The sequence below is a fragment of the Chiloscyllium plagiosum genome, unplaced genomic scaffold (assembly GCF_037043375.1).
Source record: "Chiloscyllium plagiosum isolate Xiang-an unplaced genomic scaffold, Cpla_swu_hap1 HiC_scaffold_14, whole genome shotgun sequence".
Lineage (NCBI taxonomy): Eukaryota > Metazoa > Chordata > Chondrichthyes > Orectolobiformes > Hemiscylliidae > Chiloscyllium > Chiloscyllium plagiosum.
In genome coordinates, this window is record NW_028270152.1 from 35317490 (window position 1) to 35344206 (window position 26717).

Sequence of the window (26717 nt, forward strand, 5' to 3'; positions counted from 1 at the left end):
AAGAAACTATTTAATATTTTTGCATCCTGTGCACGGAAGAATATTCTGATGAATTGGATGTCTGAGAACTCACCGGGGTTGCTGGGATGATGGAAATTAATTATGGAGCACTTTGCCTTGGTCTTTTTTTAACAAACATGGTGCACCACACAACAGATCATTTTTATAAGACATGGCAGCCCTACTTGAGTTATTTGGATATAGATTTGTCAGTTATCCTAATGAGGGCGTTTGTCTAACCAGATTGGTTAGATTTGTCAAGTCCTGGGCCCTGGAGGGAGTCTCCTGTGTTAATACAGGTATATATACAATGCTCCCGTTCCATCGTTTGGGAGCTTTGTGCCGAGCATAGCTGTTCTGTATTGTGTTTCTTTATTTGTTTTTTTTTGCTTTTTCTGGTATTGCTTTGTACAGTGTTAGGGTTTGTTTTGTATTACAGGGTAGGTTAGTAGTTGGTAGACAGTAGTTGTATTGTACGAGGTAAAAACAATGACTGCAGATGCTGGAATTTGTGATTCTTTTTGTTTTTATTTTGCTGATATTTGTTATTGATTGTATTTTTTAATAATTTTATATGTTTGTTAAGTTAAAAAAATTTGCAAATAAATATATTTACAAAAAAATGTGCTGAAGGGAGATTTCAAATGAGAGCAATTCGAGGAAATAAATAACTAAGAACACTAATGGGGTTTAATAGAAAGAAAACTGAATAGTCCGAATTCACTTCACTGGCTTTCATTGTTGTACCTTGGAGCCTTGGCACCAGCTTTGTCTGATGAGATCAAAGCTTATAATAAGCAAGATGGAAATCAAGGCAAGTGGAATCCATGGCATCACAATGTCATAACCACTTCATTTACTTCTGCTGTGCTGTAAGTTCTAATATGCAATAAGAGGCAGTAAAGGATGCCCTTAGCCACAGCATATCACATAAGGAAATCTAGAGTTTTACTTGTGGATGTGAAATGATTGATTGTCAAAAATAATATTAATACTGTTGCATTTGGGGCCATGGTAATTTGGGATGGATGGTTGATTAACTTCCTCACCCTTGGGAGCACTCTCCCCAGCTGGGGTAGGCCAGGGGATTGTCGCGCGATTGTCCCACCTATTTTTGCAGGGTTAAAACAATGACTGCAGATGCTGGAAACCAGATTCTAGATTAGAGTGGTGCTGGGAAAGCACAGCAGCTCAGGCAGCAACTGAGGAGCAGTAAAATTGATGTTTCGGGCAAAAGCCTTTCATTAGGCTCTCTGCCTGTATTCCTCTCCTGCCTTCGACTCCATTTCATGGAACTTGGAAAATCTAGCTGGAAGTGAATGACCATTAGTTGTTGGAGAATTGAAGATGCATTTTCTGCAAACACAGTGAAGAAGGTGATTTCACAAGGTCATCAAGAGAAGTGCTGTATGATTGCCTCTTTCCATCCTTTCCTCCTTTTTCCCTTCATTTTCCTCCTTCTCTTCACTTTCTTTATCTTCCTGGACACCAAAATGCTTGTGACAAATTTGGTGCCTTTAGAACAGCAAGACTGTTCAGCATGCAATAAACCACCACAATTCTAAACTTATGTTCTGTCAAGTACAATAGGGCTCTTTTAAAGCTATCCAGGAAGTAGAAACATTGATTTTTTTCATGGGACTATGGTTTTGGTTTGCTGCATGCGAGTTGCAATAAGTGTCATGAGTTATGCATTTAAAGGGTAGCACATGTTGTCCAGTAGCTACCTTCTGGTTTACATTTGAATGGCAAAGTGGCAGAATCAGGGCAGCATATCTTCTGCCAGGATACCAGCCATTGGCTTGCATGCCACACTGCAAAGAATCACACACCAAATGGAAATAACTAAACTCAAGTTATTTAATGAACACTTTAAATCGCACTCCTGATTGATGTCATGATTTGTGTTCTCTGCATATCTCTGGTGGATGCTGTCAACGTGAATGTTTATACCCCTTAATGAAATTGCATCCAGCAAAGCTCAAACCAGAAGTGTAATCTGCGAATCATAGTAACACCCAGGTGCTGACAACATCAAAACAAATGTGCAACAACAAAGAACAAATCAAAATTTTGCATTTGCTGTGTTCAATAATGAAGCAGATTCAATGTTAAAATTACTTTAAAAACAAGAATACATTGTTGTACAACATGGATTAAGTCCATTTGGCCCATCATATTTGTCATATCACTCTCAGAGTAGAGGATTTAAGACAGTATGACTAGCAGAAAGTAAAAGATAAAGATTGAAAACAGGTGAAAGAATAAAAATAAGCAACTCAAAAAATTAAGAAAGAGCAATGCAAAACTGTGGATACAAAAGAAATCACAGTTAAGATGGCTAGGACATCATAGAGCAAATCAGAAAAACAGCTTAAATAGAAAGAAAATTTGGGATAGAGAGAGTGAGAGTTTTGCAACTAACCTATTGAGTTTCACATCACAAAAATAACTGGCCCATCCCATATCATGCTGATCTGTGGTCTTGGTTCAGTTCATTGACCAGAAAGTGCTTTGGGACATCCTGATGTTTTGGAATGTGCTATATAACTTCATGTTACAATACTGTGAAGCTAAAATGTGTCTTGATATTACCATAATTTCAGACAAACAATTCTGAATAACAATTGAATACTGACTGTGATAACTTTGGTGCAGCATGTGTCTTGGCTGTTGTTAGCTGTTCTCAGTGAGAGAGAATTGTCCAATAATTTAAAAAATATATATAATCAACTGTGGAATAATGTGTTTTGAATTCTGGAATATATTTTCCGAGAATAGATTGAACACCTCAATGAACATAATGGAAAATGACAGCAAAGGAAATATAGAATGTTGACAATATGGAAAATTGACAACAGTAAAGTCAGCAACAGAGGGTGCTTGTATCAATATTCATGTAGTTCAGTGCATATGTAGGTCAGTTTATGAAAGTAATAGAATTCATGCAAATATTTCCTTACCCATGAGTTGGTCTGCAGAGTTGTTCTATTCAGCCTACTGGAGACTATGTTCCTTGTTTTCATGAAAAGTTATGACACATTCATTGCAAACATCAAGTTATAGCTTAATCTTGTCCATTGATTGTCACCTTTAAAGGTCTGAAAAATGTTAATGTTTGGTTAGTTCAGTCAGGAGTGTAAAATTTTTCAATAGCAGTATTTTAAAATTATTCAAAATTATTGATTATTAAAAGCATTGAATTAGATTTTCAAAATTTATCCCAAAACTGCCATGGAAACTATTGCTTGTATTACAGACTTGCTACAGAAAAACACAAATTAGCATTTTCAGTGTAATTACAAGTGAACTGGAACTAGTACATTTTTCCAAAAATAATCCAATTAGTTCTTTTCCTGTGAAGCTGGCCAGCTGCATTTTTCTGCAATTTTGCTTAAATGTGATCACTTCTGAGTTTTCCTGGTCACACGATGTGACTGCAAATGTTTGTCTAGTGAAATTGGCCAGAAATGTCCATTCATAACTGAGGGAATCAACCACTATCCCTTCAGGATATTGTATAATAGGCAGAAAATTGTAAAGCAAACAGTTCTATAATCAGTCACAAATACTTGACCATGCTGGACTGGGGAGTCTTTAATTTCATTTGAAAGAAAGTAGGAAAAAGCGAAAAGTAAAATTGTGACTAGCATTATCATAATATATAAAGCGCAGAGCTAACATATTCACGAAAGGAAGGCTTAAATACACAAACAATAAAAAGCAAACCTGTGAACAATTGTGTGTAATTTGTTCAGCATGTTCATTTGTGTTGTTTTCATCTCATTACTTTTATATTTTTGGTAATAAATGAACCTTACAGTGCCATGATTCTATTGTATTGCTGGAAATGAGGTGGGTAGGATTGCTACTTCACATTCACAGTACTGATATGTGGGGTCAACTAATTTGAATGGAGAGAGGTGAGTAAACTGTCCGAATTTGGCCTGCATCACTGAAGATATCCTGGAGAAGTAGAATATTCAAGAAAAGGAAGGCATTAGGTCCCAAATGGATGTTACTACCTATTTTAGGGAGAAATTAGAAAATAGGTGGAGGAAAGCTTGCATACCTGGTGCAGTAGCAAGCAATATTTTTTTAAAAATGCCTGCTCGAAGATTAGATTCCCTACAGTATGGAAACAGGCCCTTGACCCAACAAGTCCACACTGATCCTCCAAAGAGTAACCCACCCAGACCCACATTTGTCTCTGACTAATGCACCTAACACTATGGGCAATTTAGCATGGCCAACTCACCTAACCTGCACATCTTTGGATTGTGGGAGGAAACCCACGGAGACACAGGGAGAATGTCTGTGTGGAGTTTGCACAGTCGCCTGAGGCTGGAATCGAAGCCAGGTCCCTGGTGCTGTGAGGCAGCAATGGTAACCACTGAGCTACCATGCCATTATACTAGAAGAAGCAAGTTCAGTGCATGACAAGAATGCCAACAAGGATTAGAAGAATAGCAGCCAACATTTGTGAATATTTAAGACTCAGATCAAGAAATAGGAATGATTTAGACTTGGAAACCAGAATCCAGCAAGGGGAAACAATGGTACACAGAAATTAGTTTTTGTCTCTTCAACTTATGAATCTCAGATCTTTGGAGGACTACTGTAAAAAGGACATTGGATGTGCATGGATCAAATGAGGATGATTTTTGAAAACTTGACACTGAGTTGAAAGGTCATAACAGAGACTAATGTCATTTCCAGTGCTAATATCTGAGAATACTTCAATGTAATGAACAGGAATGGTAGTTTCCTCCACCCCTTACTGGAGAGTCAGTGGGGAATATATCCACTCTGATGCTGACTGTCCAACAGCCATTTAATCTTTGGCTGTGCAGTTCATTGGGGGTGTTTGACTTTGACCCCATTCTGTTCAAAGGGGCCACCTTTAAGAGTTGCTGGCAAATTGGATTTCTTTTTGTTCTGCAATTCCAACAATATAGGCTGAGTTGTGACCACAGTTAGAATGACAGATTGCCTCCAAAGAATAGAAACTGATGAAAACTGGACTGAAGGTACACCCATGGTACCAATGAGGCCTGGCCAGCAGGCCCCAGTAATGGGAGTGAAGAATAGGTGGGTATATTTAGCAGCTGTGGGGGAAGAGTTGGAGGTGTTGGTGTTCTTTCTCCCCTTTCAGTATATTATTTAAAGAAATGTTCATGATATCATCACTGTATCATGGCACTGAATGTATGAACGTCTAATATTCCATTTTATTCGACGATCACTTGAAGTATGACATGTTACTAGAAGGATGCTGCTCAGTGATGCCCTGTTGTAATCTAATGTTGACATATTATAGTTAGCTGAAATAAACAGTGTGTGTGTAGTGGGAGATGTAAAATTCAGCAGAAAATGTCTACTTAGGCTGAAATATGGCACCATGGACATTAGTATCCTCCTACCTTGGTAGAAGTTTCTAGCTAATGCATACAAATCTGACGCTTTAACCACTAGCTTTCTGGAACTGTTAGGGAATATCGTGGAGATGTTGTCTCTCACGAGCTGCATCTAAGTCAATATATCTACTGATCGGTGGGCACTCAGATCTGGGTGAAAGTGAGGACTACAGATGCTGGAGATCAGAGTCAAGATTAGAGTGGTGTTGGAGAGCACAGTTGGTCATGCAGCATCTGAGAGTAGGAAAATCGACATTTCGGGCAGGAGCCCTGCCCAAAATGTCGCATTTCCTGGATGCTGCCTGACCTGCTGTGCTTTTTCAGCACTACTGTAATCTTGACTCAGATCTAGGCCTCAGGCAAGGCTTATGTAGAGATCATATTTTTATTTCCCTTTTTTTATTGTGGAGTGAAATGGCAAAGGAACTGTCTTAAATAACAGCGATTTTTGAAGGATTATTGCACTTTCCTTTGAAAAGCAAGTAACCTGACACTCATAAGTATTGTTCACACATCTGCTTGTTTAAGCACTATTGGAAGCCTAGTTTGCAGATGAGCTAGAACCAAGGGATGCGAATGAATGGAGTGTTGGCTGGAAACAGGTAGCTGATTGGTCTTTGAACTAGTGACTGGTTATCAATGACAAAGATCTTCTGCTTCCCAACAACAATATGAATGGCCCTGGAAGCTTATCTGCTTGAGGATATAAATGTTTGGTAGCAACAATCGGATCTCTGTGAAGGCAGGAGCTGGCTCTTTTCTTTGCAGGATAAATAATCTGAAACCTGAAAGTAACCAGATTATTTCCTACTTTCTGTTGCTATAAACTGTGACTTTTAATTGATAAGTCAAAGACCTTTCTAAATGGAAAATGGCCTTCTGCAAACAGGTGAAATTATTTGGAGATGGAAGATCGAAAAACAACATGATGATCAATAATCATCTTGGACAAACCCTATGGACAGGAGCCACCGAACTCTCTTCCCAGTCTTTCTTTCTGCCCGTAACACCCATGTTGTTTTCCCTGTCTGTATGTGTGTATAGACAGGGGTTTATAATGGCCTTAGTAAAAAGTTATATGCCACCAGTTCATAACTGCTTATCTGTAGCTGGAATCTAATTATTTGTGATAAATAATAAATCTTGTCAAGTATAGAAATCTGGTACATGCTTTCTATTAACTTCGCTTTGAAAGACTGGTGAATTGGGGAATCCTGGGTACTTTTAGAATCTAACTTTTGTGGCAACTTGGTGAATAGTGAGGCTTGATTTCCTGCGTACTTTCCTAGTGAGGCATAACAACTGTGAATGCAAAGTCCTTACATGATGTTGTCTTCTCTTCTGATGACAGCCTGTGTGACATTTCTAGCCACGACAGTTGGAAAACCTTATTAGTGACAGGATATAGGACCTGTACTCAAATGGTTTAAAAAAAAAGATTCTATGTGAAATTGCTGAAAGACTCTTAGCAGCTCAGTTGTGCAAAGATTTTCTCAAAATATTGACCACAGAAAAAGCCCCAATCTGTTGGTATCAACCTTTCTATAACCAGCTTTGACTGTCACAAGTATAGTGGCTATGTTAAGTTTGATCAGAGTTTCATGAAGATTATGACTGGAGTTATGCAGCAAAACATGCATTCATGACTAGATTGGAAAGATGGTAGGTAAGAGGGAACAGCAGTTCTTTTCAATTCCCATTGCTTTACTTCCTCTCAACCATTTTTCAACTTTACAAAAGTGCTAGACAGATGAAAGCATGGATTTATCTTTAACAGCTTCAAGTACTTTTACCTGTACCTAGAACCTTCAAAAAATGCTTTCTGCCCATTTTCAGAAGTAGACATTGGGTTTAAATTTGATAAATCTTTGGTCTTTCCTCTTTTATACAATCTGTCAGACAATATATAAAATATAAGCAGAAATGGACCATTCAGCCCCTCAAGGAGAAAGTGAGGACTTTCATCCACTGTGTCCATTGCTCTCGATGTGGTCTTCTGTACATAGGGGAGACAGGATGCCAACTCACAGGATGTTTCGGGGAACATCTCTGGGACACATGCATCAAACAACTCCACCACTCTGTGGTCGACCATTTCAACTCCCACTCTCACTCCACCAAGGACACTGCAAATCCTGGGCTGCCTCCACTGCCAAATCCAAGCCACTCGACAACTGGAGGAAGAATACCTCATCTTTCACCCTCGGGACCCTTCAACCACATGGCATTAACATAGACTTCACTAGTTTCCAAATCCCCCCTTACCCCACCTCATCCCAGGTCCAACCCCTTAACTCGGCACTGCCCTTTTGACCTGTTCATCTTACTTCCCACCTATCCGCTCCACCCTCCCCACCGACCTATCACAATCACTCCCCATGTACATCCACCTATTGCCTTCCCAGCTCCTTATCCCCCACCCTCACCCTCCTATTTATCTCTTCATCACATTCTTGATAAAGGACTTATGCCTGAGACCTTGACTCTCTTGACATGCTATGCTTTTCCAGCGCCAAGCTTTGACTCATTCAGCTCCTCAAGCCTTCTCCACCAATCTGTAACGCTCTTGCCACATCTGTTTGTTTCAAATTTCACATTTCTGTTCCACCTCCTTTAATTCCCTTGCCTAATATATTTATCTCTGTCTTAATATACTTAATGGCCTCACCTTCACTACTTTGAGACACAAAGATCCAAAGTCACAGAACCCTCCGAGAAAAAGTTTCTCCTTACCTGTGTCCTAAAACAGCAGCCCATAATTTGAAACTCTACATCTTAGTTTTGAACTGAATCATAAGAAGAAACATCCTTTCCAAGCACACTTTGTCAAGTCCATTCAGTGTCTTATACACTTTAATCAAGTCATCCCTCATTCTTCTAAACTCCGATGGAAACAAACTTAGTCTGTCCAACCTGTCCTCAAGACAACCTGTGCATTCTAGCTATCAGTCTAATAACACTCCTCTGAACCGCCTGCAATTCATTTTCATCCATTCTTAAATAAGGAGACCAAAGTTGCACACAATATTGGAAATGTGGTCTCAATGCTCTGCATTACTGAAGATATAATCCTTACTCTTACTTTCAATCCTTATTGAAATAAAAGATAGCATTCCGTTAGCCTTCTTGATTACACACTCTGCCTATAAAGTCACTTTGTGATTCTTGCATGAGAATATCCAAATCCTTTCACTCCTTAGAATCCTGCAGTTGTTCTCCATTTAATTAACATGATGATATTTTTATTCTTTATGCGTAAGTCAACATCTTTACATTTTTCCACATCCACATTATACTTCATTTACCAGATCTTTTCCCCACTCAACTTATCTATATCCACCTGCAACCTCATGTTTTCTTCAAAATAGAATTTCTAATTGTCCTATTTTAATTGCAAATTTAACTACTGTACTGTTGCACCTTTCATTTAAGCCCTTGATTTACATTTTGAATAGTTGAGGCCCCAGTACAGACACCTGCGAGACTCCACTTGTCATATCCTGCCAATCAGACAAAGACCCATTTATGCATGCTGACTTGCTGGATGGTACAAAACAATCAATATGTGTTATTATCTTATCCTGTACACCATAAGCTTTTATTTTCTGCAAAAACCCTTGATATGGCCCTTGTCCAATGCATTCTGGAAATCCAAATGCAAGATACAGGACAATTTCAGTCTCCCTTTGATTCAATGCACGTTGCTGCTCCAAAGAACTGTAATAAATTGGATAAACATAATTTCCCTTTCACAACGGTGTGCGAACTATTCCCACTACTTTGCGTTTGTCTAAGTGTGCAGCTATAATCCCTTTAATAATCAATTCTGATATCATTTCTATGATAGACATCAAACTAACTAACCTCTAGTTTTCTGAATTGAGGAAATTTTAGAAATTACCATTAGCTTATGTGCTATTTCATGAGCAATGTCTTCCAGACCCTAAGGTGAAGTCCATCAGGACCCAGAGACTTGTTAGCCTGCAGATCCAGCAGTTTACTTGGAACTATTTCCCTCATGATTGTGATTTCTCTAAGTTCCTCTCTCCCTTCCACATCCTGATTTACAACTATTACTGGAGTAATATACTTTCAGTTTCCTCTATAGTGAAGACAGAAGCCAAATATTTGTTCATGTCATCTGGCATTTCCTAATTATTTACGATTAATTCCCCATTCCCACTCTCTAAAGGAACAACACTCACTTGACTTTCTTTTTTCCTTTTTAAATACCTCTGTTGCTCTTGCTATCTATTTTTACATTTGCTCGCTAACTTCCTCCCAATACTAATTTCTTTCCCAGATTAACATTTTAGCCATTGTTTGTTATTCTTTATATTCTGGCTAATCATCTGAAATGCCTCTAATCTTTGCACAGTTATATGCTTTTTCCTTAAGTTTGATGCTTTCCATAACTTCTTAGTTAACCAAGGGTGGGAGAACCCCCTTTTGATTATTTTCCTAATTGTAATTATTCTGGATATTCTGAAATATCCCCTTAAAGGTCTGCCACTGTCTCTCTATTGGTTTATCGTCTACCTTAGTACGCCAATTCATTTCAGCTGGCTCAGCTTTCGCATCCACATAGTTTCCCTTATTTCGGTTTAAAATGCTAGTCTTAAATCCACTCTTCACCCTATCAAACTGGATTTGAAATGCAATCCTGTTGTGGTCACTACTACCCAGTAGCTTTTGATTTGAGGTTATTAATTAATTTTGTCACATTACGCAATAGTAGTTCTAAAGTGACTTGTTTTCTGGTCGTTCTAGAATGTGCAACTGTGAGAAACTATTTCAAAAGCATTCTTTAGTCTATTACTTTCCTGGGAACAGTGTGTTGATAATTATGCCCAAAGTTTTCACAAAATGTGAAAATATAGAAACATCCTGATAAGACCACAAAAATTTAGTTTGTCTAAGCGACTGTTACCCAGGACAAAAACAAACCACACTACCTTCACTATTGGTTCCTTCGCTACCAATAAATATAATTCTGTATGTTGTACATATTTTAGCTTTAGCAAGAGCTGTGAAAAGAAATTAATTCTCATTTATGAAACTTTAACTATACCCTTTCAAAACCCCAAACACAGACACATTCAGTCAGGATTAAGACAAAGAAAACAGATGATTTTACACACACTGAGTGGAAACGAATATTCTTATGATCATATGTCCAGAATAAAAAGTGGAAAGCCCTTTGTCTTATGATTTTTTTGCAATGGTGAGACACATTTTTGATTCATTGGTTGATTGGTGCATTTTTTTGTAAGAACTCTTGTTTTAAATCTTTCTGGGATTTTCTGTCTTTTCTCCCCCTGAAGGGAGAGAGAATGCGGTCAGCAGACTGGATGTTTTCACTCTCTTACTCTTTGCATTTCCTGCTTTCTAACACGCTATAGCTCAACTAATCAGAGAACTCAATTAAAAACAGAAAATGTCCAAGAACCTCAACAGGTCTGGCAGCATCTGTGCAGAGAGAAGTGGAGTTGACATTCGAGTCCAGTGTAGAAAATAGGAGCAAAAGTAGGCCATTCAGTCCTTTGAGCTTGCTATACCAATCAATCTGATTATGGATAATCATCCAGCTCTGTAGCCATCTTGAAAACATTCAATGTTTTGGCCTCAACTGTTTTCTGAGGCAAATAATTCCACAAGCTCACTGCTCTCTGGGTGAAGAATTTTTCCTCATCTCCATCGTAAATGGCCTATCACATTATTAAACTGTGACCACTGGTTCTGGATTCCCCCGTCAAATATTCTTTCCTGCATTTACCCTGTCTCGTCCTGTGATAATTTAATAGAGTTCTGTGAGATCCCCTCATTCTCCTAAATTCCAGGGAATGTAGTCCTAACTGATCCAATCTCCCTTCATATGTCAATACTGTCATGCCAGGAATCAGTCTAAGTTTCTATGTCCAAATTGACTCCTGAATGTTTTCTTTGCTTCCATAATACAACATTGTCAGTCACACCTCGATAATATGCAACATTTGATTAAAGTCACTTATGATTATTGCCATTCCTTTGTCACAAGCATCCAGTATCCTGTATACTTTGTTCTACATTGTGGTTCCTGGTAGAAGGCCCATGGACCACTCTCTCTAGTGACTTCTTACCCCTACTATTCCTCATCTCCACCCAAACCGATTCTGCATCCTGATTTTCTGAACCAGTGTCAACTCTAACTATTTCACAAATGACAACCTTGACTAACAGTGCAACTCTTCTGCTTTCACCTACCTTCCTATACTTCTTGAATGTCTTATACTTTGTAATATTTAGGATCCAATCCTTGTCATCTTGCAGCTACACTGTAATAGCTATGAGATCATAGTTATTTACTTCAATGTATGCAATCAGTGTTTACTCGATCAATTGTACACACATTCATATACAGAAACTTTAATTTTGTCTTTTTACTCTTGTCTCAAGTGTTGGTGTAGTCCTAGTTTTTTTTTTGCCTCGTATCTGCTTGCTGAACATACAGCATGGATCGTTCAGTCCAACCAATCCATGCTGATCATAATCCCAAACTAAACTAGTCTCACTGCCTGCACTTGGCCCATTTTCCCTCCAAATATTTCTTATTCATGTACTTATCTAAAGGTCTTTTAAATGTTGTAACTGTACCCACATCCACCACTACTTCTGAAAGTTCATTCCACATACAAACTGTTCTGTGTAAAAAGCTTTGCCCCCATGTCTTTTTTTAAATCTTTCTGTGTTTGCTTTATAGATATGCCCCCAAGTCTTGAAATGCCTCACTCTAGGGAAAAGATACCTGCCATTCAACTTATCTATACCCCTCATGATCTTATAAAACTCTAAGGTCACCCTTCATCCTCCTACTTTCCAATGAAAAAAGTCCCAGCCTATCCCGCCTCTCCTTATAACTCAAACCCTCCATTCCCAGCAACATCCTGGTAAATCTTTTCTGAATCCTGTCCAGCTTAATAATATGCTTCCTATAAAAGGATGACCAGAACTGCGCACAGTACTGCAGGAGAGGCCTCACCAATATTCTGTGCAACCTCAACATGCTGCCCAAATCCCTATACTCAAAAGGTCTGAGCAATGAAGACAAGCATGTTAAACACCCCGTCTACATGTGATGTAAACTTCAAAGAATTAACTACCTGAACTCAGGTGTGTCTGTTCTACACCACCACCCAAGGCCCATCTTTTAAATGTATAAGTCCTACCCTTGTTTGTTTTACCAAAATGCAATATTTCACATTTATCCAAATTAAATGCCATCTGTGACTCCTCAGCCCATTGACACAATTGATCAAGATCACTTTGTGGTCTTGGTGTCATCAGCGAAGTTAAGCACTAGGCACTGCAGAAATTCACCAAAGATCTTCAGACAGCACCTTCCAAACCATGGCTATTTCCATCTTGAAAGACAAAGGCAGAAGATACATAAGAATACCACCACGTCAAAGTTCTCTTCCAAGTCACTCACTGTGATGATTTGGAAATATGACTTGCCAAACTCCTGGAATTCCCTCCCAAATGGCATTGTGGATCAACCTCCAGCAATTCAAGAAAGCAGCTTGCCACCACCTTGTCAAGGGCAACTAGGGATAAGCAATAAATGCTGGCCAGGCAGTGACACCCATGTTCCAAGAGTGATTTAAAAATAAAGTCTCTGACCCTTAGTTCTCATATTATTTTCCTGTCTTAGTTTGTCTCCAATCTTTGATACATTCCTTCTTTCCACATTTGATCCTTTGCTGAACTTGCATTATTTAGCTGAAAACCCTCTCTACTTTCCTAGTTTGCAATGTTAAATTCTGTATTCGGTTATGTCTGTATTCAAACCAGGGAGATGAGCTAATCATTATGCTTTCACGTTTCATACTCCTAAAGGCATTGCAAGTATTTGATATGTGATTAATTGTAGCCTTATAGCATCTTCCCTTATCTTTTTCTGAACTGTTCCCCATAATCAGTTTCATAGTCCCTTGAAACATCATCTCTGGCCTTATTCATTCAGAAATCTCTATGTTAATATTTGTCTGTTATCAAGTGTTGATATTTAAGCTTATTTATTTGGCCAGCCATCCAATCTAGCAGTTCTGCTTCCCTGTCAAACTATTAAATCATAGGATGATTCATTTAGTTGTCTCAGTCTAGTAGTTTGTTTCCATTAAAATTAGCTTAAGCAATCTGTAGTTTAGTGCAATTTACCAACAGTAATTTAATCCTCCACCTACTTCAAGGTGATTTTGTGTGTGTGTATGTATATAAAAATAGGCGTATAAATGATTTCTAACAAGCCAGAAATTATTCCTATTCATTGAAATAATGAATTTCAGCATCAACAAACTTCTGAGGTTTTCCAAATGTGTGAAGAGCTACTAACTCAATAGCTAGAGCAATTGTTGAAGATAGGAGCCTAAACAAACAATATGTTTTCAGTGAAGTTCAGTCAAGAAATATTTCTGAATATTTCACATCACTTGTGTCCTAATATTTACAACAGATACCTATACCAATAACCTTGTCTTCACAAGCAGAGTGCACTTCATTTAGGATTTCTACAGTGTACAAAGTAAGGATAATTTCATACCCTCTTTCTGAACTAATTTTGAGCTGAACTGTTAAGAGATCCAGGTATATTCTGTTTGACTGAGTCTGTGTTGAATGTAAAAAAAAACTCTCATCATTTTTGTCCTTTTTAAAAATTCATGCTGTGAGACCGATCACAGTTCCATTGTACTGTTACAGCTAATTCAAAAGCTTTTCTAAATCTTATATTAATGCTGGGCATTGATCTGTATTATTTTGTTTATATTGTAAGTGTTACAAATTTGTGAAGTCACTTCATATATGACTGTGCTCGTTTGCCTTCAAAGACTTAGTGGGATGAGTCATAGTCATACATTCATAGAGATCAAGAGCATATTGCATCCAGGCCAATCAAAAACAATCACCTAACTATTTTAATCCTATTTCCCAGCACTTGGCTCAGAGCCTTATCTGCTTTGACACTGCAAATGCACATCCAAATACTTATTAAATGCTATGAGGATTTCTGCCTACACCACTCTTTATTGGCAATAAGTCCCAGTTTTTCCCCGACCTCTAGATGAAAAAGGTTTTCCTCATATCTCCTCTAAACCTTATGCCCCTTTCTTGTATCTATGTGCCTAGTGATTAATTCTACCACCAAGGGTGAATGTTTGTTCCTGTTTACCCACCTGTGCCCCTTATAATTTTATACATTTCAATCATGGCTTCTCTCAATTTCCACTACTCTGAAGAAAACAGTGCCAGTCTGTCCAATTTATCTTTGTAACTGAAACACTCGAGCTCAGGCAACATACTGGTAAACATTCTTTGCACCCTCTCAAGTGCAGGCACATCCGTCCTCTAATGTGAATTCTAGAAATATACAGAAGTACACGAGCTGTGGACTAACCAACATTTCACATAGTTCCATCATAACCTTCCTGCTCTTAAACTCTATGCCTTGGCTTATAAAGGGGAAATATGCCACATGCCTTCTTAACCGCTTTATCCATTGTCCTGATACCTTAAGATACTGGTGTACAAGCATATTAAGGTCCCTCCGATCCTCAGTGTTTCCACATGTCCTACCATTGATCATCTATTCTTTGCGCTACCAAGTGCATCATCTTCCATTTGCCATTGAGCAGCCCACCTGATCAGACCATCCATAACCTTCTGTAACTGAAGGTAGACAAACAGGAGGCTGGAAGAATACAGCAAGCCAGGCAGCATCAGGAGGTGGAGAAGTTAACGTTTTAGGTGTAACCCTTTTTCAGGGCTGAAAGCTGGAAGAAATGTAACCCAGGTTGTTGAATGAAGTGATAGAGGAAATAGGAGGTGAGCTTGCAAAAAGTTTCAATTCCTCTCTGGCCATAGGAGAGCTGCTGGAGAACAGCCGATGTGGCTATTCAAGAAAGGAACAAGGGATAAACTAGGAACAGTGTAACCTTGGTGGTGACGAAACTACTGGAAGCAATTTTGAGGGACAGAATTGATCTGCATATGGAAAAGCAGGGATTCAACTTACTATTTACCACCCAACCAAATTTTGTATTGTGTGTGAATTTATTGATCAACCACCAACATTAGAGTCTAACTCATTTATATAAACCATAAACTGTAAAGGTTCCAATACTGACCCTTGTGGGATGCCATGACATAGACCTCCAGTTGAAAAATCATCCCTCAAGCACCACCCTCTGCTTCCTGCCCCTCAGCCAATTGTGAATCCAATTAGCCAAATTCAGTGGATACAATGAGCTGCTGAACTCCTATAGGGGACCTTATCAAAAACCTTGAAGTTGAGAACATCAGAAGTATTATACCAATTTACACACTGGTCACCTCTTTGAAAAGTTCAATCACGTTAGTCAGATATGACAATCTGTGCTGATTTTTCTTGATGAATCCCTGCTTCTCCATATGCAGATCAATTATGTCCCTCAAAATTGCTTCCAATAGTTTTGTCACCACTGGGATTAGCCTGTAGTTTCCTATTTTTTCTTGGATAACGGTACCATGTCAGCTGTCCTCCAGCAGCTCACCAATGGCCAGAGAGGAATCGAAAGTTTTTGCAAGCGCCATTCCTAGTTCCTCTGTTGCCTGACTCAATAACCTCGGTTACAGCTCTTTCAGGCTTGGATACTTAAGTACTTTTAAGCCACCCAAACAACTCAGAACCTTCTATCTGACTACTTAAATGGTTTCACAGATCTTCTTCCTGATTTCTGTACCCATATTGTCCCTCTCACTAATGAAGACTGATTCATTGAGAATGTTGCCTACATCATTGGTTCCACACTTAGACCCTACTCTTCCCCTCATCATTTTACCATTAACATACTTGTAAATCAACATAGGAGTTTCCTTTATTTTACCTACCAGTATCCTTTCATGTGCTTTTAGCTCTCCATCTCTTTTTAAAAATTCATTCTTGTACATTCTTTACTCATGTCGAGCTTCTGCTGTTTTGAGCCCTTGGTATCTACCATAAGCCTCACTTTTCACTTTAATCAAATACTGTATATATCTTGATAATGAAGGTTCACAGGATTTGATAGTCCCATCTTTTTCCTTTGTTAGAATATGTTGACCCTATACTCTCGATATTTCCTATTTGAATGTATTCCTACTGTTCTGGGACAGATTTGCCCAGATGCTTCTGCTCGGAGTCTATTCTGGCTTAACCATACTAATCTTATCAAAATCAGCCTGTTCCCAGTTTACAATTTTAGTTTTCATGCCCATTGTTGTCCTTTTCCATTACAATCTTGAACCAAAACAGGGTTATGATCACTGTTGAGAGTGTGATGCTGGAAAAGCACAGCAGGTCAGCCAACATCAGAGGAACAAGAGAATCAGTGTTTCAGGCATAAACCCTTCATCAGGATTCCGACAAAGGGCTTATGCCCGAAACACCGATTCCACAATCTCGACTCTGAGCGCCAGTATCTGCAGTCCTTACTTTCTTTAAGTTATGATCATTGTTACCCCACTGATACTTCAATTACTTGCCCAGCTTTGATACCTAAACTTAAAAGCAGGCTACCCCTCTCTTATATGGCCTGCTTATATCGACTTAAAAGCTGTCCTGGATGCATTTTAAGAATTACACTTCCTCTAAACTTTTCATATGACTAGCAATCATAAGTAATGTAGTATTTCAAAACCCTTTAGCTATGAACTTTGACAACAGGAAAACTATCATTTGGTGTGTTGGGCCTGTCTATATTATTTTATTATTTATATTAGACAATTAAGATTTGTTTTAAGAAGTTTGTCCAGTTAAGAAATATGAATAAGATCCTGAAGTCACAGGCCAAATTAAAAGGCCTGAAACAGAAAAGTACTACTTCAGTAGCAAGCAGAGTATGAGAGCACCTTAAAAAGGAGGTACCTTTGAAAAGTATCTATTAAACTCACAACTGATGAGGTTTGAAGCCAGTGGAGGAGAATTTTTTTGACAGTCATTGGGCTGCAAATGCAGTTTTTATTTCTGTAGCCTTGTTAGTGGAGCACTCAACTTCCAAGAAGAAGGCATCCTGCCCTTCTACCCTGAAGCTGCTCCTATTGTGCTACTATACTAGAAAGTTCCAATTCTGGGAAGATTCTTGAATAATGCTCCTTGTCTACCTTATTGGCCTTTTAAATTAATGATTATTTGCTATTTGATGCTACTTGATGAGCAATCACTGCCATAGATGACCCTCAGCTGTGGATGCCATGGTGTACCAGTCTCATGCTCTCATTTGTCGATATTTTCTGATCAATCTGTTCAGAGATGTTATTACACACCTTCTGGAGCAGGTAGGATTTGAATCTGGGCCTTTTGGCCTGAGAGGAAAGGACACTTTATTGCACCAGAAAAGTACCATGCCTTCATTTCTAAGCTTGCTTTAGATTCCATCTGTAAAGCACTGGAAAGATTCCTCCATCAAACTTCTGGCCTAAACTTGAAGGGTTGAATGTCCTTATTTTGTGTTGCATAATTTTGAGAATGGCTTGATTTCTATTTAAATAGGAAGTTTTCAGAAATAATTCTATTGCAAATTTAAAGTCACTGAAGCTTTGATTCCTGTTTTTACTGCACTTTTATTGTGCTTCTCCATAAATTGATTACTCACCTTATAATTGAACTTCATTATCTCTGCAGGAAAAATTGCATGATTCAGAATTATTTGATTGAAATTGTCTGTTTGTGCTTAGTATTGGTATTTACTCCATAGGAAATTTGCATTCTTTAATATAAATTAATTGTAATTATGCATGTTTAATTTTAGGACAGCTGTGTAGTATTTATCATTGATAATGCTTGAGGTATATTAGAATATAAGAAAACTGCACCATCACATCATGATGTTTTAAGCATGTGTGTATATATGAAAATCTGGAGTTGATAAGTACTGGATTATAGTTTTCAACTCTGGGGTGAAAGGACCCAGGACAGAAGGGTGATCAACTTGAACAGGCGCAGTTGTTGAAGTAGTCTGTGAAGTAATGGCTTTTAAAAGGGAGTTTTGTGACCACATCAGCAGAAGTGAAGAATTGTATTCCCCTGTGAAGTTTTGTGAAATTTTATGATCCATTCTGCTATCTACATTTGAGGAGAACTGCTGAGGAATCTGTAAGAACTGTCTTGATTGCTTTTGCTAATCACTAAGAGGTACACTGTACACTGAGAGGTGTTTCATCGCAATACATAGCCCATATTTACCATCTTATTTGTAAGACCCAGAATTAAGTCATATGTATATTGTAGATTTTATTACTATTCTAACTTGAAAGAATAGCTTTTGGTCAAAACAGTGGAATTTTATAGCCTTATTCCCTTAAGTCCCCTGGAAATCAGTTTTTCTGTGCTTCAAAATAAGGCTACTGGCCCCTAACCACATTATAACAATTAAGTTGGTGGTCAGGATGGATCAGAACATAACCTACACTATTTTTGAGAAGATTTGTAGCTCGGCTTGATGGTAAGTATGTAAGTTAGCTCCCTGAGCTTGAAGATTTGTTTTCAGACGTTTTGTCACCATACTAAGTAACATCATCAATGAGAGTCTCCGGTGAAGCGCTGGTGTTATATTCCGCCTCTCTATTTATTCCATACATACAGACAAAGAAGGATACCATTTTGACTGGAACAGCACATGCATCCGAGGACCGGTGAAACAAAGACACGCACGAGGATTCTTAGAGGCATAGCGTTCTATTTTTTTTAATTTTTTTTTTTTTAAGAATACCCGGGCTCTAACAATTCTGTTTCTTTTTTTTTAATCCCCAGCACCCATGGTGTGTGTGTGCAGGTGTGAGACACAGTGAAAGACACGAAGTGCACGAATCTTTATTCAAATTCCACCACCAGGAAGATAGGAAAACACCCGGGTGGCCAGTGACAAACACTGCCCTTCACATCAAAGGGCAGTGCTGTGTGATCAAAACAGTAAAGGGGAGGGTAGGGACTAAATCAAAATAGAGTTGGAGGGAGAAATGATGAACTCCACTCCCTACGGCACCCACCTCTGGCATAGCATTCTAACCAGAACTCCATCAATTTAGATCCTATCCACCTTTCCTTAAAAAAGAGAACCAGAAATTGCATCACCCACCTTAAGAAACCAAGACCTATAAATAGAGAGTCAGGACATACCACCAGCACTTCACCGGAGGCTCTCACTGATGATGTTACCTAGTATGGTGACAAAATGTCTGAAAACAATTTTTCCAGTTCAGTGAGCTAACTTATATACTTAACCTACACTAGATGGTCTTTCAATTAAGAAATCTGGCAGGCAGTGTTTATTTTGAACACTGATGGTTTCAGCCTGCTCTTTGTTTTTCAAGTTTGAATTGTAGTGGATTTAAACATACTGGCTATCTTCACCCTTCAAGAGTGTTTATGTGTCCTCCATCAATTTGTGATTCCAATACTATGGATTAAGGCCTTCAGACCAGCAGCAAGTCTGTGCAATTCATGCCTCTCTTACACCTCCTTTGAACAAAAATGTAATCTGTCAAAAGCAGTGGTATTTTGGAATGTGGCTATCACCTACCATTGTTAAAGGTCTGCAGTGTTCTCTTGTTTCTACTGAAATTTGGTCCTAATGTCTTTTTATGATCTTACGATGGTGGGTATTTTTAATAATTAAATGCTTTTAATATAAGATAAAATTGCAAAGAACATTACCCATGCATTATAATCACAATTAGAGTAAGTGCTCACAATAGCTTTAGTCTCGACTCAGTAACTAATGAGCGAAAAAATGTCTTTGGTTTGTTTTTGACCATACATGGAAAAAGCAGGCAATGGGTAGTGGGGAGCCCATTTGTTCCTGGCAGGACAGTTGGTTTATTTCATGGATGGGACATCATTGCTATGCTGACTTTAAGCTACATATTCCAAGTAGGTGACCATCTTTGGCTTAGTAGCTCCAATCTCGTTAAATTATGTGGCTGAGTTGGTTACATCCCCAGCCAGATCATAAAATTCTGGGTTCACTCTTTTATGCCCTCAACACCCATCTCCAAATGGTTAAATATAAATCAGAAAAAGCAAGAGTCACAACATCAATCCTTGGGTAATGCCACTCGTCTATAGCCTGAGAAATGCCCTTTGTCACCAATCCTGTTTTCTGACTTCAGCAAACTTTTAATCCATGCTGCTAAGGACCCATCAATCCCAAATACTTCTGATTTACCTGCCATGTGGCACTGTATCAAATGCTTTCTGAAAGTTTTTTTTAGATTAGATTACAGTGTGGAAACAGGCCCTTCGGCCCAACAAGTCCACACCGCCCCGCCGAAGCGCAACCCACCCATACCCCTACATTTACCCCTTACCTAACACTACGGACAATTTAGCAGGGCCAATTCACCTGGCCCTGCACATCTTTGGACTGTGGGAGGAAACTGGAGCACCCGGAGGAAACCCACGCAGACACAGGGAGAACGTGCAAACTCCACACAGTCAGTTCAAATATAGCAATACACAGCACTACCCTCATCCACAGTGTGTGTCACCTCATTAAATAACTCAATTAAATTTGCCACACATAACTAGCCCTTGACAAAGCTATGCTGATTTTCTAGTTTTGATTTAGGTTTCTCTGTGTAAACATATCCTGTATTATGGCTTTTCATCAGTTTTCCCACTATTGATATCAAGCTAACAGATCTGTAGTTTCCTGGGTTATCCTTTGCCCCTTTCTTAAACAACAGTGTCATATTTGTAGTCTTCTAGTCCCCTGGGGCTAATGCTGTATTCAGAGAGGTCTAGAAAGTTTCTTCAGTAGCTCTGTGATTTGGTCCCTTACCTCTATCAGGATGTATCTCATCTGAGGAGAAAGTGAGGACTGCAGATGCTGGAGATTAGAGGTAAAAGGTGTGATGCTGAAAAAGCATATCCAGTCTGGCAGCATCCGAGGAGCAGGAGAGGTGATGTTTCAAGGTCCCAGCAACCCACCGTCCACTCCTGGCACCTTCTCTTGGCACCAAAAGAGGTGTAAAACCTGCACCCACGCCTCCCCCCTCACCTCTATCCAAGGCCCCAAAGAATCCTTCCACATCTGGCAGAAGTTTTCCTGCACCTCTAAATACCTCATTTACTGTTTCCATTGCTCTTGATGTGGTCTCCTCTTCACCGGAGAGACAGGATGCCAACTTGCAGAACGTTTCAGAGAACATCTGTGGGACACATGCTAAACAACCCCATTTCCTTGTGGCCAATTACTTCAACCCCCCCACTCTGCCAAGGACATGCAAGTCCTGGGCCACTTCCACCGCCAAGTCCTAGCCACCCGACGACTGGAGGAAGAACACCTCCTCTTTCGCCTTGGTACCCTCCAACCACATGGGATCAATGTTGATTTCACCAGTTTCCTCATTTCCCCTCTTCCCACATTATCCCAGATCCAATCCTCCACTTGGCATCTCTAGAACTGTCATACCTGTTCATCTTCCTTCCCACCTATGTGCTCCACTCTCCACTCCGACCTATCACCATCACCCCCCACCTTCGCCACCTGTAGCATTCATAGCTAGCTTCCCACCAGCCCCACCACCCTCCTATTTATCTCTCTGGCCCCTTGATCACCCCCAGCCCACCCCACCACCCCCCCCAAAATCTGATGAAGAGCTTATGCTCAAAATGTCGAATATCCTGCTCCTCGGATGCTGTCTGACCGGCTGTGCTTTTCCAGCGCCACACTTTTTGACTCTATCCAATCTGACCCTGGCAACTTTTCTACCTGAAGTGCTGCCAGTCTTTTTTTTTAATCACTTTATCTATTACTGCACTGCTCAGCTGCTCAATACACATTTTCAACTGGGCCATCGTCACCATCTTCTAATTTGGCAAAGACCGAAGCAAAGTATTCATTTAGTACTTCTGGTGTATCCTTCAGTGAGCACTTCATTCCTAAAGGGCCCCATTCCACCTTTCAGTAATCTTATACTATTTGTTTTAGTGTAGCCTGCCATCCTTTCCTTTTAGCCTTCCTTATTCCGGTCTTAGCCTCTCTCCAATATTTGAGACACCCTTTCTATTGCTGTTATAATTCTGGTATGCATCATATGTCTCCTTTTTCTTCCTTATTTTCTCTTAAATATCCTTGGTTATCCAGGGTACTCCAGGTTTGCAAACTCCATATTTATTTCTTATGGATACATATCTAGCTTGCACCCTATTCACCTCTCTTTTGAAAGTTTTCCAATTTCCATTTGCTGTTTTATCTTTGTGCGAACATTTTCCAATTCATTTCTTTTATGATTTTCTGCTTTTAGTCTTCTAAACTGTTCCAATGAAACTCAGCTTAAAATTGAGGAACTTTTACATCTCCTTGACTAACCATTGTGTTCAACAATTTGAGATTATAATTTTTTAAATCTTTTGTTTCTTGTTTCTCTTATGTATTTTTATTTCCTTTTATTTCTGAATGGCATTGTTGCTGATTTTGATTTATCTTTATCACCTTGTCTGCTTTTAGGATGATATTTTGTTTTCCTTACTTGTCATATTACCAATTACTTTTGCTTTTTGCAATCATCTCTGTTGTTAGATAATTTCTCCTGCCTTCAAAGCTAGCAAAGGCCTTGCATTTTGTTCTTCCCCTCCCTCTTTCCTTGCTTCTTCTTGCTTAAAACCTCTAATTTTTTTCCAATTCTAATAAATGTTCATTGAACTGTAGAGTTACCTCTGTCTCTCCAAGAACAGCTGTGAGATCTGCTGAGTTCTCCCAGCGTTTTCCAATTCTTTTAATTTGATGACTTTGATGAATTTTGCTTTCCATTGTATTTTGCTTTCGATTGTATTAAAGTTGAAATGCAGGGCTGTAATTCTTATAGTAAGATAGTTTCAAATATTCGTTAGTTACACACACCTAACATATTTCTTTGTGCTGAAAACTTGTCATCTGCAGGCACTGCCATTACAAGGTTAGTTGGTAGTAATCTGTTCGAAGTAATATGATAGTTTTATTCAACATTTTATTTGTAACTGGTAGCTTCCAAGTGAAATTGCTGTGCTAAAAAGTCTTGAAATTAAAAACACAACAGATACATTGCAAATCAACAAGTAGTTACACCACCAGTAACATTTAACAATGCATTCCTTAGGTTTTTAAGTTGACCTTCCATTCCCTTAGTACTGAGTGTATTTTGTCTGCTCCTTAAAAACTCATTTTCAGTTCTGGGGAAGGTTGACTGGACTCAAAACGTTAGCTCTGATTTCTCTCCCCAGCTGCTGCCAGACCCATTGAGCTTCTCTAGCAATTTCTGTTTTTATATCTACAATAGTTACTCATTTTCCCCTTATTTAAAAGCTAAGGCAGGGGCAGGGACAGAAATCATAGACCACAATGATGCTTCTGACTTGGGCAGAGTGGCCCCACACCTGAACCAGTCACAACTTTCTCCTTTGAGTATTGGGCCCTGATTTATCCCCAACCCTGTACCAAAATAACAACTCACAGTAGATTTGCCTATGAATATTGCTCCATCTAGTGGATACATCACATGCATCTAGTAGCCCTTCTGCACCGAATATGGACACTAAGTAAAGAATAAATAAAAATATAAATCTCCTGAGCAGTGGTAGACATCTTTGGATCCTACCTTTCGTCTTGAGTTTCTTGTTTCTTGCTGGAATTTCCAGCCTATAATTCCTTGATGTAATCCACATGTCATCATTCATTTATTATCATTCATATGAATTATGCATTGCTGCTGTATTGAGCCTTTGGTGGTTTGTGTAAAAGTGCTATGAGCCAATGAAGTTTCTTGTAAGCTTGACACTGATGTATTTTTATCCTAAAGACATTGGAATATTAAAATAACAACAGAGATACTTGATGTTTTATATCAGGATACTTTATATTTATGGCTATAGTGAAATAATTGGTTTCAGATATATCTTTTATGTCTGAAGAGATATTTTAATTAAAAGTTATGCTGTTGTATTATTTCATGCTTGATGAATGTATTTAGGGGCTATTTTCTCAGTTTATTATTTAAATCTATCCATGTGCAAGAAAAATGTGTTTCCAGTGCTCCAAGGCTTGTATTTTTCACATTTTATGCTTTAGAATGGTTGAATGTATTTTCAATGAAAATTAAACATGCAATAAAAATAGAGTAATTGTGTACCATGCTACATGGAAATGAAAGTATGAAGTGGCAGAAATATTCTAATTCTATGCCTGTACTTATAATTTTGTCTCAGCTTGTTTAGTGTTGTTTTGGAACAACTAACCAAAGCAGAAAATGTGGATGGACATACAACTTCCACTGGCAAACATTCAGGTGGTTTTGATGTCAAAGCCCTTCGAGCCTTTCGTGTGTTGAGACCTCTAAGACTTGTATCTGGAGTACCGAGTAAGTTTCTCGATGGTTCCAAGACAGAATGTATTTTTTAAAGTTGACTTGATCCTCTCTCTTTCTCTAACTTTAAGCTATCAACAATCTGCAAACTCTGTATTATTCCATCTCTGACCTTGTGTACTCATGATTCTCTTTATGGCCATGCATTCAACTATGTAGTCCCTAAATTCTGGAATCCGCACCCCTATGCTCCAAAAAACCTCGTTGCCCCTTTACTCCGAGCTCTTTTTCTGTGAAATGTCTGAAACCTACATCTGGCTAAGGTTTTTGGTCACATGTTGTAATATCTCCATATGTGACTCAGTTTCAGTTTGTTTCTAACAATGTATTACGATTGTTTTACTGTCCTTCAGGTGCTATATAAGTGCACTTTGTTTACCAGATTTTAATTTATACAGGAATTTGAATGTCATTTGATTACATCATTCTTGAATCTTAATTGCCCTCTGAGGTAGCTGAGCAAGCCGTGCAGCTTGAAGACAGTTAGGGAGGGGCAACAAATACTGGGCTTGCCTGCGATGTCCACATTTTTGAAAGCATATTTTTAAAAATGTTGAGTGTATTGAAGCACTCAATTAGGGGGGCTCTTGTACTGAGGGGATACTGGTTTCGGGGAAGGGAATGGTGTCAGGTTGGATTAGGATGGGAAGTTGGGGAAAATGGGGGAGGGGAGGAAGTGGTGTTCAGGTCAGATTGGGGTGAGGAGGAGGGAGTCAGGGATAAGTGGTGACTTGGGTTTTAACTTTATACTTGCACAGTTAGAGGTTTTAATTCCTCCAAAGTTACCTTGTTAGCTATTCAGCCAAGTGAGTTGGAACTCTCTGAACTCTGCTCTTCTAACTTTAGGCTTTTTGAAATGTTCCCGATATAGGGAAATTACCCAATGGAAATGTAAACTTGCTGGGCAATTTCTGGGTTGATGATCTGTCAGGGCTTCAAAGGGGTCTCATCATGCATCTTTCAGGATACATTGCTGCAAGAGTTACCTTCCAACTCGAAGGTCTGGGCTATATGTACAATTAATTTCCCCTTAATTATTTTAGAATAAGTTTTAATTAATTTCTAACTAAGTTCTCTCTGTTATATAAAGGTTTACAAGTTGTCTTGAATTCCATCATCAAAGCCATGGTTCCTCTTCTACATATTGCTCTACTGGTATTATTCGTAATCATCATTTATGCTATCATAGGACTGGAGCTCTTTATCGGAAAAATGCACAAAACATGTTACTTCAGCAACACAAGTAAGAATCTATTAATACTTTTACTAGTCTTGTGAGTTTGATCTGCATATCTAATTTTACAGAAAGGGTTACCTTGGGTTATAAGACTTTCACTGAATGCTGACCATAGTTAAAGAGCCTTTGACATGGGGAGGTGATAGCTTTGTGGTGTTATTGCTGGACTTTTAATCCAGAGACCAGATAATGTTCTGAGGATCCGGTTCGAGTCCCGCCATAGCAGATGTTGGATTTGAATTCAATAAAAATCTGGAATTAAGAGTCTAATGATGACCTTGAAGCCATTGCCAAGTGTTGGAAAAACCCATCTGGTTCACTAATGCCCTTTAGGGAAGGAGGCTGTCATCCTTACCTGGTCTTGCGTACACATGACTGCAGATGTGGTTGCCTCTGAATTGCCCTCTGGGCGCTTACGGGTGGGCAGTGACACCCTCATCCCATGAATGAATAAAAATGAATCATTCTGTGCAATTTAGAAGAGAATCCCTAAAGTGTGGAAGCAGGCCATTTGACCCAACGAGTCCATACTGACCCTCCAAAGAACATCCCACCCAGATCCACCACCACCTACCCTATCTCTGTAACCCTGCATTTCCAATGGCTAATCCACATCCCTGTTCACTATGGGCAATTTAGCATGGCCAGTCCACCTAACCTGCACACCTTTG

The 26717-nt window shown here is 38.9% G+C and overlaps 1 protein-coding gene across 13 annotated transcripts in view; it reads left to right on the forward strand.

Moving 5' to 3' along the window:
* The window catches only part of LOC122559001 (voltage-dependent L-type calcium channel subunit alpha-1D-like), a 672668-nt gene that overhangs the window by 299383 nt on the left and 346568 nt on the right, over positions 1–26717 (forward strand). For all 13 annotated transcript variants that reach the window (XM_087994295.1, XM_087994294.1, XM_043708069.2 and 10 more), the window contains exons 5-6: positions 24652–24803; positions 25900–26052. In XM_087994295.1, coding sequence (XP_087850421.1) covers positions 24652–24803; positions 25900–26052 — 305 coding nt within the window. The remainder of the gene's footprint in view (positions 1–24651; positions 24804–25899; positions 26053–26717) is intronic.